Source organism: Anolis sagrei, chromosome 2, assembly GCF_037176765.1.
Source record: "Anolis sagrei isolate rAnoSag1 chromosome 2, rAnoSag1.mat, whole genome shotgun sequence".
NCBI classification, from domain to species: domain Eukaryota; kingdom Metazoa; phylum Chordata; class Lepidosauria; order Squamata; family Dactyloidae; genus Anolis; species Anolis sagrei.
In genome coordinates, this window is record NC_090022.1 from 113,411,816 (window position 1) to 113,426,592 (window position 14,777).

At 43.3% G+C, this 14,777-nt stretch overlaps 1 protein-coding gene across 1 annotated transcript; it reads right to left on the reverse strand.

Annotated features, from left to right (window-relative positions):
- Positions 1-1,582: 1,582 nt before the first annotated feature.
- On the reverse strand, positions 1,583-13,793 carry DDX39A (DExD-box helicase 39A). Its single transcript, XM_060764878.2, has 11 exons — positions 13,687-13,793; positions 10,529-10,739; positions 9,620-9,747; positions 8,003-8,095; positions 6,544-6,727; positions 5,572-5,690; positions 3,889-4,020; positions 3,658-3,767; positions 2,757-2,901; positions 2,227-2,374; positions 1,583-1,847 (listed from the first exon to the last, which is right to left on the reverse strand). Exons 2-11 carry the CDS (start codon positions 10,734-10,736, stop codon positions 1,831-1,833), a joined length of 1,284 nt encoding a protein of 427 aa, XP_060620861.2. The 5' UTR covers positions 10,737-10,739; positions 13,687-13,793; the 3' UTR covers positions 1,583-1,830.
- Between the last annotated feature and the right edge of the window lie 984 nt (positions 13,794-14,777).

A 14,777-nucleotide genomic window follows, 5' to 3' on the forward strand; every position in this document is an offset into this window, starting at 1 on the left:
AGGAGGGAGCAAGCTTGTTTTCTGCTTCCTTGGAGACTAGGATGCGGAACAATGGCTTCAAACTACAAGAGAGGAGATTCCATCTGAACATGAGGAAGAACTTCCTGACTGTGAGAGCCGTTCAGCAGTGGAACTCTCTGCCCCGGAGTGTGGTGGAGGCTCCTTCTTTGGAAGCTTTTAAACAGAGGCTGGATGGCCATCTGTCAGGGGTGATTTGAATGCAATATTCCTGCTTCTTGGCAGAATGGGGTGGGACTGGATGGCCCATGAGGTCTCTTCCAACTCTTTGATTCTATGATTCTATACTCTCTAAAGTGCTCTTGATGTCACCACTAAATGAATATCTTCCTAATCTTCAAGTACATTCACCGCTCTAACATACTTTTGCAAGATGCCCACACCCTAATTGAAAAAAACATGGCAAATCACTCTCCAGTTCCTTTGTTCAGCAATCAAATAATCAAGCAAACAGGCAGCCAACTGAAATAGCATATCACACAACACCAAGGAGCCCTGCTCTTCTAGTGACTTCAAAATCGAGAGCTGCATCAGCAGACTAGACCTGAGCTTCCCCTCTGCCTTTGCATAAAGCCAACACTTGGCTGAGGCTGCAGTCATTTTGCAGCCAGGAGAAGGAGCAAGTCAGTACCTTCCCAGATCCACAGCCATTCAGATTTCACCTCACATTCTGTCCCTGTGATGATTGGATTTTGAAAAGTTTGGCTTGTTGTGGAAACAAGGATTGGTATTAAAGCTTCAGTGAAGGCACCTTTTCCCAAAGATACTCCTTTAGGACTAAATTTCCCTCTGAGAGGTAGATTTCTCTCATTTCCTGTTGTCTTAACTATCAGTCTTTTGTAAGTCTGATGACTGCTGAGGACTGCTTATATTGGGAAGATGGGGTTGTGTCAAGGGAGAGGCTATTGTGCAATGAAGCCTCCTCTGTGACCTTCATGCTTGAGTATCCAAAACATGCAGAAATTCACAAATTTAGTATCATTATTTTGTATTGTTTTACATGTGAAGAGAGAAGTTTGTAAGAAGTTTTATTTTGTGCTGTAAACCTCAATTCCACGGGTCATGTTTGATCTAGCCTTGAAAGCTAGCTTTGCTTGCACCTGAAGGCTGATTTTGAAATATTACACTCAGTGTGAATCTGTTTTTCAACTGAGAAAAAACATGAAATTCAAAATGCAGGAAATATGGCCCCCTGCTGTTGGGCCATGGTTTCAATGCTGTCCTACTGTAAAACATTCTCCAAGAGTAACTTCTGATGAGCATCTTTGCACAAACAAGCTGTTCCTCCTTTGCAACTATCCACCCGTTAATCTGAAGCATGTGTCACAACCACTTTAATATTGACATTTAAATAAAATGCATTTTGTGAACTTGAATTATATTCTCTTTCAAAATGGAAGGGGGAGAAGGAAGAGGTGAGAAGAGAGGCATATATTCTTCTTAAGCAAAAGACAGAACAATATGGAAGAAAACAGAAACATCAATGTATATTCTGAAAAAGTGAAACTTACTAGGATTACAGTATTGCCACTGTAATGCCTCTGAAGGACCAATCAGACAGTAATACTTTCAAAAACCAATTTATTATCATACTTCGTTATTCCGAAAATAGAAACATCTAATGTAAAAAGCCCACTGGCTAAAGATGAAGCAAAATACCACCTGGGCAATTTGAAAAACAACCGCTTTAAGTTCCCACCCCCCAATAGGTTTAAAAAAAAATATAGCCCTCTGGGCTTCAGCAGTATTTGGTTTCAGGTTCCACCATGGAGCAGTTGAAGAGTAGTTGAAAAGTCTTGCCATTGTCACAGGTTACCGGCTCTGTTCAACTGTAAGAAAGACAGATGGGGGATTTTTTTTAGCAAAACTTCCATTAAGCCAAAGCTTAATGTCGGTAGAGTACTGAGAGCTCAAAGTGAATTTGCAGCCCAGTTCAGCCGGTTCTCTTTTCTATATATGTTCATTCCCCTAAAGATCATCCAGGACAGCAAGGCCAGTTTGGGCATCCCCACCCTACCCCAAACTATCCCTCACTTAAGGCACCAACTGATGTTTCCTCAAAAGATTCACTTCTCATTGAAGCAGGACAGGGTTCCCAGAAACAAGCTGATCACTTATACCAGTACATAGCTAACCTAACGTTTAGTTTTGCTTTTGAGAGCCCATCCCAGGAAGACAAGCCCACTCAAGACAATTTCTAATGCTTACTATACGTCGAGATGTCTATCTCTTCGGGGAGTTCAGCTACATTGACTTCAAAGCGGTCCTGCACATCATTGAGGATCTTGGCATCGCCTTCATCTGACACAAAGGTAACGGCCAGACCTTTTGTACCAAAGCGCCCGGCTCTGGCCACCTGCAATGAAAAAGGTGTATAGTAAGGACACAGCCAAGTTTTCTTGACTGAATTCACACCCCTCAGGTCTGATTACAGGGAATGGGTCATCTACTCAGCTAACACTGGGTACATTAGCATTTATGAGAGAACAATGCATAATCTTAGCTTCCTTGTAAGAAATATGAAATACAGGTTATGCACAACAGCACTAAGTAGAGATCTGATGAAGAAAAAATAGGAAATGCCAAAGTCAAAAGAGCAGAGAAAGCTTCAGGTGTCTGATCAGGAGCTCCTAGGACCTGTGTGTTTCCTGGACAATCTAGAAGAGAGATAGTCTCACAGCAAAACAACCCTCATGTAAACAGAGTAATTCATTTACTCAGCTGACACTGAAGCTCACCCTGTGCAAATAGGTATCTGAATCCTCTGGCATGTCGTAATTGAATACAATGTTAACCCTCTCTATGTCCATCCCACGACCAAACAAATTTGTGGCCACCAAGATCCGACGTTGGAAATCCTTGAACTGCTGGTATCTAGAGAGTCTGCAATGATCAAAAAAGAAGCAACTGAACCTTCTTGAGATACAACACATCATTTCTCTTGAACTGGACCCAATTCACAGGAACACCCCTGTCCCTCCCAATCAGGACATGTATGCCGTTACACACATGCACAGACACTTCCTAAATCGTCTCAGCAGACATACCTGTCAAGCACATCCAACTCAAAAAAGATTTACAACATGCCTACAGTCAGAAAAGACCAAAAATTCAGACCTCCAGAGGATAGACCAAGCTCCCATCAGGCCTAGCCTGCATTGGCAGTGATGAAGAATGCTGGGAGTTGCAGTCTAACATTTAGAGAGCCAAATCTTGGCTACAGGATTTAGCCTGTGGGTATGTTCAGAAGCTATGAAAATGAACCCAAGGAAAATCTACATTCCTGCAGGGCCTCCCTCCCTTCGATGCAGCAAGCCAGGGTTGACTATTTCATCTCAATAGGTACTATAGGCAGTCTCCCATCACCTTCAGTTCTTCCAGACTTCGATTTTCTGCCCAGAACATTATCAGAATGGAACAAATGCTACAAACACAATTCTACAGAAGGTTTAATGCTATTTCACAATACAACTTTAGTATGCCATCAATTACAGGTAAAAGCACATGTATTTTTAAAAAAAAATTAAGCTACCTTCAGCTGCGGCTTTGAAAAAGGAAGCAAGATGTAAATAAAGTAATTGGGGGGAAATGGTTTATTTGTGTTGCTTTCTTACAATACAACCATCCTGCTGCACTCACCTCTCTTCCTGAGACATGCCTCTATGAATAGCGATAGCTGGGAAGTTCTGCTCAACCAGAAGCTGAGCCAATGCCATGCAGCGCTGCACTGACTTCACAAATATCACAACCTACAAAGGGGTGAGAAAGGAAACACGAAATTGAACAAGAATTAACAACTCCCTATTAGCCTTCCTGTCTCAAGGGCTTGCCAGCTTTGCTCCCTTGTTAAGAGCCCTCTCCCATGCGGACCTGGTTGAACTCCAGCACATCCAGTAGATCAAAGAGTTTGCGGTTCTTCTCTGTGTCCTTCAACTTCACATAGTATTGCTGCAGACCATGGAGAGTCAACTTGGTCTCATCATCCACAAACACCTCCATAGGCTGCAAGCAGGAAAAGACAATTATAATCATTTATCAGTAACAACAGCCAAACCCTCCACCCATTTCTTGTTTTGAAAACCAGAAGGATCAAATTGTCATAGTAGTTGGCATTATTTTGATTGCTACATGGACATTTGGGGGGGGGGGGACTATTCGTTCTGCAAAAGTGCAGATTAAATCTCCACATGCTAAAGAGCTCCCTCTGCAAAGAAATGTGAAGAAATGAATTCCCACTAGTTAGTTATCCACAAAAGTGGCTGCACTGCCCTGCAGCAGAGAAATCTAACTTGATAGGCATGAATCAAGGTCCTACAATAAATGTCTTACCCACGGTGTTTCAGTGAACAGGATCTAGGATAGCTCTTCCAATACAACTCTCTTTTCTGAACAACAGCATTTAGTAGCATCACTCTGAAGCTGCACAACAATTACAACAGTACTCCAGGTTGTCACATTTTCTACTATATTGGGTACCTATTTTGCCTGCCATTGCACACTTACTCCAATTAGTCGCAAGGCCGAACAGGGTATAGGGTTACAGCCTGTGCTGGACGGGGTCGCACTCCCCTTGAAGGCGCAGGTTCGCAGCTTGGGTGTGACCCTGGACTCATCGCTGAGCCTGGAGCCTCAGGTTTCAGCGGTGACCAGGGGAGCATTTGCACAGCTTAGGCTCGTGCGCCAGCTGCGCCCGTATCTTGGGAAGTCTGACTTGGCCACGGTGGTACACGCTTTGGTCACATCCCGCCTCGACTACTGCAACGCTCTCTACGTGGGGCTGCCCTTGAAGACGGCCCGGAAGCTTCAGCTAGTCCAACGCGCGGCAGCCATGTTGTTAACGGGAGCAGGACGCAGAGAGCATACAACGCCCCTGCTGTCCCAGCTCCACTGGCTGCCGATTCGCTACCGGGCCCAATTTAAGGTGCTGGTGTTATCCTACAAAGCCCTAAACGGTTCCGGCCCAAAATACCTTGCAGACCGCATCTCGGCCTACGAGCCCACGAGGGCCTTGAGATCATCCGGGGAGGCCCTTCTCTCGGTCCCGCCTGCCTCACAGGCACGTCTGGCGGGGACGAGAGAGCGGGCCTTCTCGGTGGTGGCCCCCCGGCTGTGGAACACCCTCCCTGCTGAGGTTAGACAGGCGCCCTCCTTGATGTCCTTTCGTAGGGGCCTGAAAACATGGCTCTTCGAGCAGGCCTTCAACTGAGTGTATCTTGAAACGACACTGGAATGAACTAGGACTATGAATTTTGGCTATGACCCCAGGACTTGACGAAGCGGATTTTTAGTATAAGTATATGTTATGTTGTATTTGTCTGGTTTGTATTGTCGTGATTTATTGTACACTGTCTTTTTGTTGCTGTTCACCGCCCCGAGTCGCCCTCGGGCTGAGAGGGGCGGTCAATAAATGCAAGAAATAAATAAATAATAAATTAGTGAGGAAATGAGACACCTCACCCTCTTCAAGTAGCAAGGCACATACTTTGCATGCTAAAAGGTCCCAAGTTTAATTTCAGTTGAAAGGATTCTTCAAACCCTGGAGCCACAACTTACATCCTGCATGAATTTCCTGCAGACAGGCCGGATTTCTTTGCTCAGGGTGGCACTAAACATCATACACTGTTTCTCATGAGGGGTCAGTCGAAAAATCTCCTGCACATCCCGGCGCATGTCTATAGAAAAACAAGGAGAGAGATGATGATCTGGCTTCTAAACTCAACGAGGAATCCATTCAAATTCTAGCCCTTGTCCTCACCCCTAAGATGCATCGTGCCTCTGCTCTTCTGTACTTTGAAGAATGGGAACAGAACTGAAGGCCTTGACTGTTTCTAGAGAGCCCTCTCCTCAATTCATGGGACCCCTTTGAATTGGTTTCATTCAAAAAAAGAACATCCCGGCCTCCTTCCTCACATTTGGGGAATAAGCCTCCACATCTCTGCTGTGTAAGCCCTAGTGTTCTCAGAGTCTGCTCCAAATCAGCCCAAAATTTAGCTTCACGTACTACCTCATTTCCCTGTTAGAAAAACTTAAAACACTTCTTTGGACTAGATATGGCAGACTTTCTACAAAATGATGGATTCCAAATGTCCCGAATTATGACTTGCTTTGTTTCTGATCAGCATTAATAATGATCAAATGGCATAATTACAGCTAACATAATATAAACTATGAGAACGATAGTTCACCAATATCTGGTGATTGGGAATGCTTAGATATAATTTGAACTTGTGTGGCCACTAGTCTGATCCTGGTTTGTAGGCAAGCATAACTCTGGTGAGATCTTTAATGCCATTTCTTTTCAAAGTGGAAAAGCAGGATAGTATAAAATAAACTTCAGAGTTCTTACTTTTGATCTGAAACTTCTAAAATTCATGCTTGGAAAGAGACTGGGTTTTGTAATGTGAAACCACAGTATTGTACCACACTTGGAAACAATTTTCACCAAGAAATGATGAAAAACTACAGATTGTGAGAAGAAAATTTAACATCTCCTTCATCCAAACTGTCCCCACCTCTGTCCCTTACCCAGCTGCTCAAGCATCTTGTCACATTCATCCAACACAAAATGCTTGACATTGCGCAAGTTGAGTGTCTTGTTGCGAACAAGTGCTAGAATACGGCCTGGGGTCCCCACCACAATATGCGGACAATTCTTCTTCAACACATCTTCATCCTTCTTGATGGAAAGGCCCCCAAAAAAGACTGATACCTGCAGGTAAATTAGGAATCATTGTTATCCAGAGTGACAAAGCCAGAAAGCTACCATAATTAACAAAACCTTCGTGACTGGGTTGCAATCTGCAATCAATGCTATACAGAATTAAACATAACAATATTAAATTTCAGTTAAAATCCAATAAAACATTCAAAGCTAAAATTCATAGCACCACCTGACTTGGTCTTTAAAACCTTCCTCTTTAAAAGCCAGTCTGAATGAAAAGGTTTGCATCTGTTTTTGGTATGTCCATACTACCAAGAACTTGCCACAATTTATTATGATCCACACAGTCAAAGGCTTTAGAATGGTCAATGAAGCAGAAGTAGATGTTTTTCTGAAACTCCCTGCCTTTCTCCATTATCCAGCGGATATTGGCAATTTGGTCTCTCGTTCCTCTGCCTTTTCTAAACCCAGCTTGTACATCTGGCAACTCTCGCTCCATGTATTGCTGGAGTCTTCCTTGCAGGATCTTGAGCATTACCTTACTGGCATGAGAAATAAGGGCCACTGTACGGAAGTTTGAGCAGTCTTTCGCATTTCCCTTTTTTGGTATGGGGATATAAGTTGATTTTTCCAGTCTGATGGCCATTCTTGTGTTTTCCATATTTGCTGGCATATGGCATGCATCACCTTGACAGCATCATCTTTCAAGATTTTAAACAGTTCAGCTGGGATCCCGTTGTCTCCTGCTGCCTTGTTGTTAGCAATGCTTCTTAAGTCCCATTCTACCTCACTCCTCAGGATGTCTGGTTCTAATTCACTCACCACACCGTCAAAACTATCCTCGATATTATTATTCTTCCTAAGTAGCTCTTCTGTATAGTCTCGCCATCTTTTCTTGATCTCTTCAGCTTCTGTTAGGTCCCTGCCATCTTTATTTTTTATCATGCACATTTTTGCCTGAAATTTACCTCCAATGTTTCTAATTTTCTGGAAGAGGTCTCTGTTCCTTCCTATTCTGTTGTCTTCTTCCACTTCTATGCATTGGTTGTTTAAAAATAGTTCCTTATATCTTCTGGCTAACCTCTGGAATTGTGTATTTAATTGGGCATATCTCCCCTTATCACCGTTTCCTTTTGCTTTCCTCCTTTCTTGGGCTACTTCCAATGTCCTAGCAGACAACCATTTTGCCTTCTTGGTTTTCTTTTTCTTTAGGACGTACTTTGTTGCCTGAACTACACAACCTCTGACATCTTGCTTCCTGAAACAGAGCAACATCTGCTAGCTTATGGGTCACTGGCATAAAAGCAGCAAAACCTCCCTTACCTTGACAGCAGACATATACTTGGAGAAGCGCTCATATTCTTTGCTGATCTGGAAGGCCAGCTCCCGGGTGTGGCACATCACCAATACTGATACCTGCAAGAGAGAAAAGGATATGCTCATGTGAAAGCCAGCTCAGAATTTCCCCAATACTACTCGATCCTGGAGTCACTTTCCTGAATAAGGATATGATCATCTGCAGTAGAATATACAACACCACTCAGAATTTGGTAGTTTAGAATTATGCATCTAGCCTTTCCTCACACTAACTCTATGAATTATTACTCAATTAACAGGATACACTCAGAGGTCAGATAACAAATCCCATGAATTGATAAACCTTGGAGAAACAGCAACAGCATCTATCAAAACAATTCAAATTACTATCCAGATTGAGACTGATATGGATGGATTATTGTAGAATTGAGGAGAATACTGAAAACAACCTTGTAAAGATCTTGGGGCACTTCCAGACAACACCAAAACCCATGTTTTACATTAAAGACAAAAAATCCCAGGACCTGACTGCAGGTCCCCACACAGACCTGTCCCGTGACTTGGTCCTTCGCTGTCCCCACAGGCTTCCTCTGTATCGGAACAAGATGGAAGGCAGACGGGGGACATCCCACAGGTTTGTTTTTTTAAAAATAACTCTGTTATGCACAGGACTGTATATGTGCACATGCAAGTGTCTTAATATAAATATAAGCTAATAACAGTGGGATTTTTTAAAAAAAAAACTTCCCCAAGATCTCTTTCCCCAACTGTTAATTCAAGCTTTATTTAAGATTATAAAGTTTAAAATAAAGAGTTTCAGAAGGTTCTAATTGCTGTCCATTTGTGCTTCCTTTAAAGTAGATGTGTGTCCATTTTACAGCCCAATCAGCTGTTTTTAAAAGCACAATACACTGGAGCAGTCTCCACAGAGGGAGAGAAGGGAATCATATGTTTTTCACAAGTGCAGGGATATACAGGGATAGAAATATGCAAATTTTCTGGCCAGAATTTGGATGCAAGCAGACCTTTTTACCCTATGTTTTTTGTCCATTGCAGCAGATTAAGTGCATCGTGTAGCCCCCCCCCCCCCCCGGGCACCTTTTAATCTGGAAACTTCCATGTTCTAAGTGCTGTGCAGATGGGTCCCGAGTGAATTAAATGGTGCACAAAGGTTGAACTGGTTTTTTTTTTTTTGAAAAATTGTCAGATTTTTTAGCCAAGATTGTTTTTAGCTTCTGTAATCTTTCGATCCTATGCCAGGATACACATCATATAAATAAAATAAATACAAATCAAGAATAAATAAGTCTGACTATGGCTGTGTCCCTACAAAACTACCTGCAAACACCTATGCAATGTCTCAGTTGAGAAAGACAGGAAACTACCTAAAAACTCATCTCAGTTACAAGTAATGGCACTAAGAAAGAAGTCCCATGAGCCTCTCTTAAAGGCCCTGAAGCACCAATCCATTAACATTGCCCAAACCCCTAACCAACTTTTCAAAGTCTTACTCTTACCCAAAAATATGATCAGGTCTTTGGATTCCAATCTTTCTAACACCTTTTCCAGAATAGAAGAGACATGCGTAATGAACACAAGAGACCTCTACTCCCCAATACATACTTGCCCATCTGTCGGTTCAATCTGCTGCAGCGTAGCCAATACAAATACAGCCGTCTTGCCCATGCCTGACTTTGCTTGGCATAAAACATCCATGCCTAGGATTGCCTGTGGAATGCATTCATGCTGCACTGTGAGGAAAAGAAGAAAAAGTAGTCAAACAAGGGGATTTAGTAGGCTTTGTGGAAATGGAAGAACCCGGAATGAAGCCCAAGAGACTCAAGCCAAGGGCTTTCCTACATCTTTAAAACCAGATAACTTCACATAAAACTGTTCCAAAACTTTGATCTTGCTATACATTTTCTATGGAAAAGAGCTATACTTTTTCACACCACAGGCAATTACTGTACAAGGAATAAAATGTTCAATTTTATTGTCTTGAAAGCAAGCAGGCCAAAAAGGATTCTAAATATAATATCTGCAACCCAACCCACCCCACGGCATTTTCCCTTCCTTAAGCATTATGCCCAATCTATTGCAGATTTTAAATGGAATAATTGTACTAACAGGACCACCATTCAATTGGATTAGCAGAAATATGGAGTCTCTCAGTACCAAATAAATTCTGTGCCTAAGTAAAATGCACTATCTGCCACATGAACTCTAGACTGGGAGCCGTGGCCCTTCAGGTGGTGTTCAATAACAACTGTCTGCATTTCCCAAACATGTTCATATTGCCCAGGGATGATGGATACCTAAAAATATCTGGCAGAACAGCACAGGCTTCCCAGCCCTAAGATTTAGCTCAGGAATAATGCCAAATAAAGCTCCCTCCTCCCTTGGCCCTCCCACCCCTGCTCCCTGCAGCCCCCAGCTCTCACCCTGTACCGCCTGGCACCACTGGCAGTTGCTCTCCGGTGGGTGGGCTGGGCTGGCTGGCGAGGGGGCCAAGGGCCTTGGCTCAGCTCCTACCTTCTGATGGGTGCTCAAAACCGCAGTCCACAATGGCACGAAGCAGTTCTGGCTTTAGCAGGAAGTCACGGAAGCCAGAACTGTGAATGGAAACGTAAGAACCCTTCACATCCTTTTTAGTAGGGACAGGGGTTGCATCATTCACTGCCTGGGGCTCTTCGTCCTCCTCATAGTCCAGTAATTCATTCTCCACATCTTGCTCAGCCATGTTCTATGGGAAGGAAACATGCATATTAATGGGTGTTTCTAGAGCCTTGCAGAAAGACAGTTAAGCCAGTGATGGCCATTAAGTCTGTAGACATAACACAAACTTGGTGGCATGGCTCCCATGATTGGAATATAACAATTGAGGGATAAACTATATGTATTTAAAAACAACAGATGGGGAAAGAAAAGGAGGGAGAACCGCATTATATTTCAAATTCATAGCTTCTTGTCCAGAAATCTATGGGAGCAATCTAAAGATCAGTGGAGACCACCTGAGAAACAATAAAAACAACATGGCAGACCACCAAACTAAGAAGACGTAGTAGATTACATTTTTCTGAAACAAATCTTTAAAATCTCACAGATATAAGAACGGATAGTTCAGTTATTCTGATATTGGCTAGGTGATTTGCTCTACTAGCCACAAGTTCTGCAAATATTCTCCGCTTTCAAAAGTTGAAGGAACAAGGGAGCCAGGAGTCTTAGACTCAATCTTAACCAATAGAGAGGAGTTGGTTAGTGGAATCAAAAAGTTGGTACTTTTAAGGGAACAGTGATCATGTAATGCTAGACTTCATTATTGTTGAACAGAGTAAAGTAGTTTGGATTTCAGGAAAACTACTTTTAATCAAACTCAAGGAAATACTGGGCAGAATCTCATTGTCAGAGATGCTAAAGGAAATAGACACCCAGCATAGGAAGGATTTCATGGAGAAGAAACTGCTAAAAACACCATCACAAAAATTACATGAAAGCAGAAAAGATTTAAGCATCTTTTAAAAATCAGTGTGGTTACACAGTAAAGTGAATGGAAACAAGGGCAAATCATCAAGGAATACAGAGATATATTCCAAGTTTGCAGGAATAGTTTAAGAAAAGTGGAGACAAAATATGGGAGAACTGCAACACCCTAAACCATGTTTATTCAAAGGAATAATACACTCTTTAAAGTTGCTACCATACATTATTTTTCCCAATTAAAGTATTATTTCCCAGGTTACTTGTAGCATAACAATAATTATCCCCACATGCAGTAATGGGCACCTCTCTAACCACATATCTAATGACCAGAAAGCAACTTACAGAGTCACATACAGCACATACAAATGGCATACATTATCTTTCCTTCTCTGCTCAGATATTTATGTTGCAATCAGAAAAGATGATATGAAAGAGGCCAAAAGAAAGCTTTTCTCTAATCTCAAGCTTTCTCTTTACTTTCTTTATTTTGATCACACCAGGAGTCTTATTTATTGCACCTTATTAGTGATCTAGAACTGTCTGTACGCCCCATTCTTTTCCGAAATTCTATCCGAGTTATATTTCACCTGGTCTTGTCCAGCATTATTTTTAAAATTTTAACTATTACATTTGGCCCAGCCATTGGTTTTTAAATGTTATTGTGTTATTGTCGATGTTTATTGCCTATTTTTTGTTTATGAGCTTTATTTTATTGTTTTGTATTACTGCTGTTGTTGTTTTTTGCTGATGTATTGTGGGCTCGACCTCATGTAAGCCGCACCGAGTCCCTTGGGGAGATGGTAGTGGGGTATAAATAAAGCTTTATTATTATTATTATTATCATTATTATTTAATTGGGGGGAGGGGTGTTGAAGGGACATCTATCATGCTTTTCAAAAAGGTTCCTATTTTGTGGGTTTTAACAGCCATTTTAAGTGCATTTATTATATTTTAATGTTTTTACCTTAAACCACACTATATTATTAAGTTGGTTTTCTTTTAATTTTTATATTGCATTTTTTAAAACTATGACCAAAGTTTGCATGGCTCGGGGAGGTGTCGAACCCTGGTCTCCAGGGCTATACTCTAGCACTCAGGCCATTCTGCCAGGCTGGCTTTCTCATCCATATACCATAAATGATAGATCACTAGGCATCTATACAGCGTAAAACTGACATGAGAACAAAGCACAACAAGTGCAAGCACTCCCTTTGAAAACTACTTTTCATTTTATAAACCACGGAGGACAAAGACATTCTCCAGATCTTGGTGGACTGCAACTCCCGTCAGCCTTTGGGAGGGCCCTCAATAATGAAAAATGTTGGGAGCCATTGTCCACCAACCTCTGCTGGGTTATGCTTTGCCCCCCTCTAGAATCATAGAATCAAAGAGTTGGAAGAGACCTCATGGGCCATCCAGTCCAACCCCATTCTGCCAAGAAGCAGGAAATTTGCATTCAAAGCACCCCCGACAGATGGCCATCCAGCCTCATAATAATAAACATATAAAGAAAATACAGTTCTGTTGCACTGGGAGCCACTAGGGGGCACTACAGACAGAAGAATAGTCCATTTCATAGGGGTGGTAGAGGAAAACCATTACCCCGTTTTTCTATTATTCCCCCCCCCCCCCACTTCCTCATACTGTTTATATGGGAAGTGGGGAGGGGGAATAACGAGCGAAAACGGGGGGAATGGTTTTCCTCCCCCTAAAATGGACTCTCCTTCCTTCTCTGGCACCCCCTAGTGGCCTCTGCCCTGATAATGGGACAATACCGAAAAAACAGAGGTTAGCTCCAGTACTAACATCCGCCTCGTAGCAAGGCTGCTTAAGAACCAGCAAGGCTTTACTCCCTGCTTTTTCTAATATGTGACATGCCTTGCAATTCTTTTCAAGCACCTCCCACTAGTTGGCATATTGGTTTGTAGACCAAACAATGGCCGCCAACGTGGCTGCTCTCCCTTTCTTCCAGACCTTAAGGCCTCTCTCCCCGAAGGCCGTTTTCGTCTGCTAAAGGGTGACTGGGGATACCGCGGCGAGGCGGGGAAAGAGAGGGCCCCGCGGGGGCAGGTGGCAAAGGCCAGAGGACCGGGACTAGCCTGGGCCCTGCCGCGGGCCGGAGCGTTTGCGGCTTAGGACACAGGCGCCGCCAGGCCTCGCCCCGGACAACGGCTGTGGCCCAAAAGGCGGAGCAGCGGGGACTCACTCACCCTCCGGCTCCAACTCGCGCCTTCGTCCTCGCTTCTGCACAGACCGCGCTGCCACTGAGACGCCCCGGAAGTCCCTCCCGTTCGCACTGGCCGCCGATGAGTAAGAGCCCGCCGCCATTCCCAAGCCGCCAATGGGAACCTCACTCCTCAGAGCCGTCAATCAAGGTTCTCCGTCCCCTGATTGGCTCACGGAAGATGACGTACGGTTTCTCATCTCCTTCCCTGGTCTTTAGGAAGGTGGGAGGAAGGAAGAGAGGGAACGAACTGGAGAAAAATGGCTGCGGGAGGAAAGAGCGTGGATGTATCGCCAATGAAGCATTAATGCCGTTTTGTACCATGTTAACTGCCCTGACTCAATGCTATACAGAACAGACATCCTCAAACTACGACCCTCCGGCTGTTTGGGACTCCAGCTCCCAGAAGCCCAAGTCAGCTTGTTCATTGGTCAGGAATTCTGGGAGTTGAAGGCCCAAACAGCTGCAGGGTTGCCGTGTGAGGGTGGCTCTCCCAAAGTAAAGCCCAAACAGCTACCAAGCCACAGTTTGGGATTGTGTGCAATAGAATCATGGGAGTTGTCGTTTCAGAAGGAGCCATTCCAGACAGGCCGTATATCCCAGCATCTGATCCCAGCTTTTCTGTTTATCCCAGATTATCTGGCAGTGAGGACTCATATAATCAAGAAAACCTGGGATATAGGGGTCCTAAGTCTTCATCCTTTTCTACAAACTACAACTCCCATGATTTCAGACTGTAGAAAAAGTTTGTTTTCTGTGAGCAGCCGACTGTATAGTTTCAGTCTCTCTCTTCTCCTTAAAACTAATACCCTGCTGGTGGACCACATTGGATTGACTGCCACAGAAGTGGCCTTGTTATGTCTCCCAAGAAGTTGCCCTATTTATTTATTTTAAAAAAACTTATTTGTCCTGTAACAAGACATTGCATTGTGAGCTAAGAGTATTCCTCTGTTCCTCTGCCAACTGCAGAGAGACATCATACTGGTAATGAAAACCCGCATAGTTAAAACAATGGTATTCCCCATAGTAACCTACAGATGTGAGAGCGGGACCATAAGGAAGGCTGAGCAAAGGAAG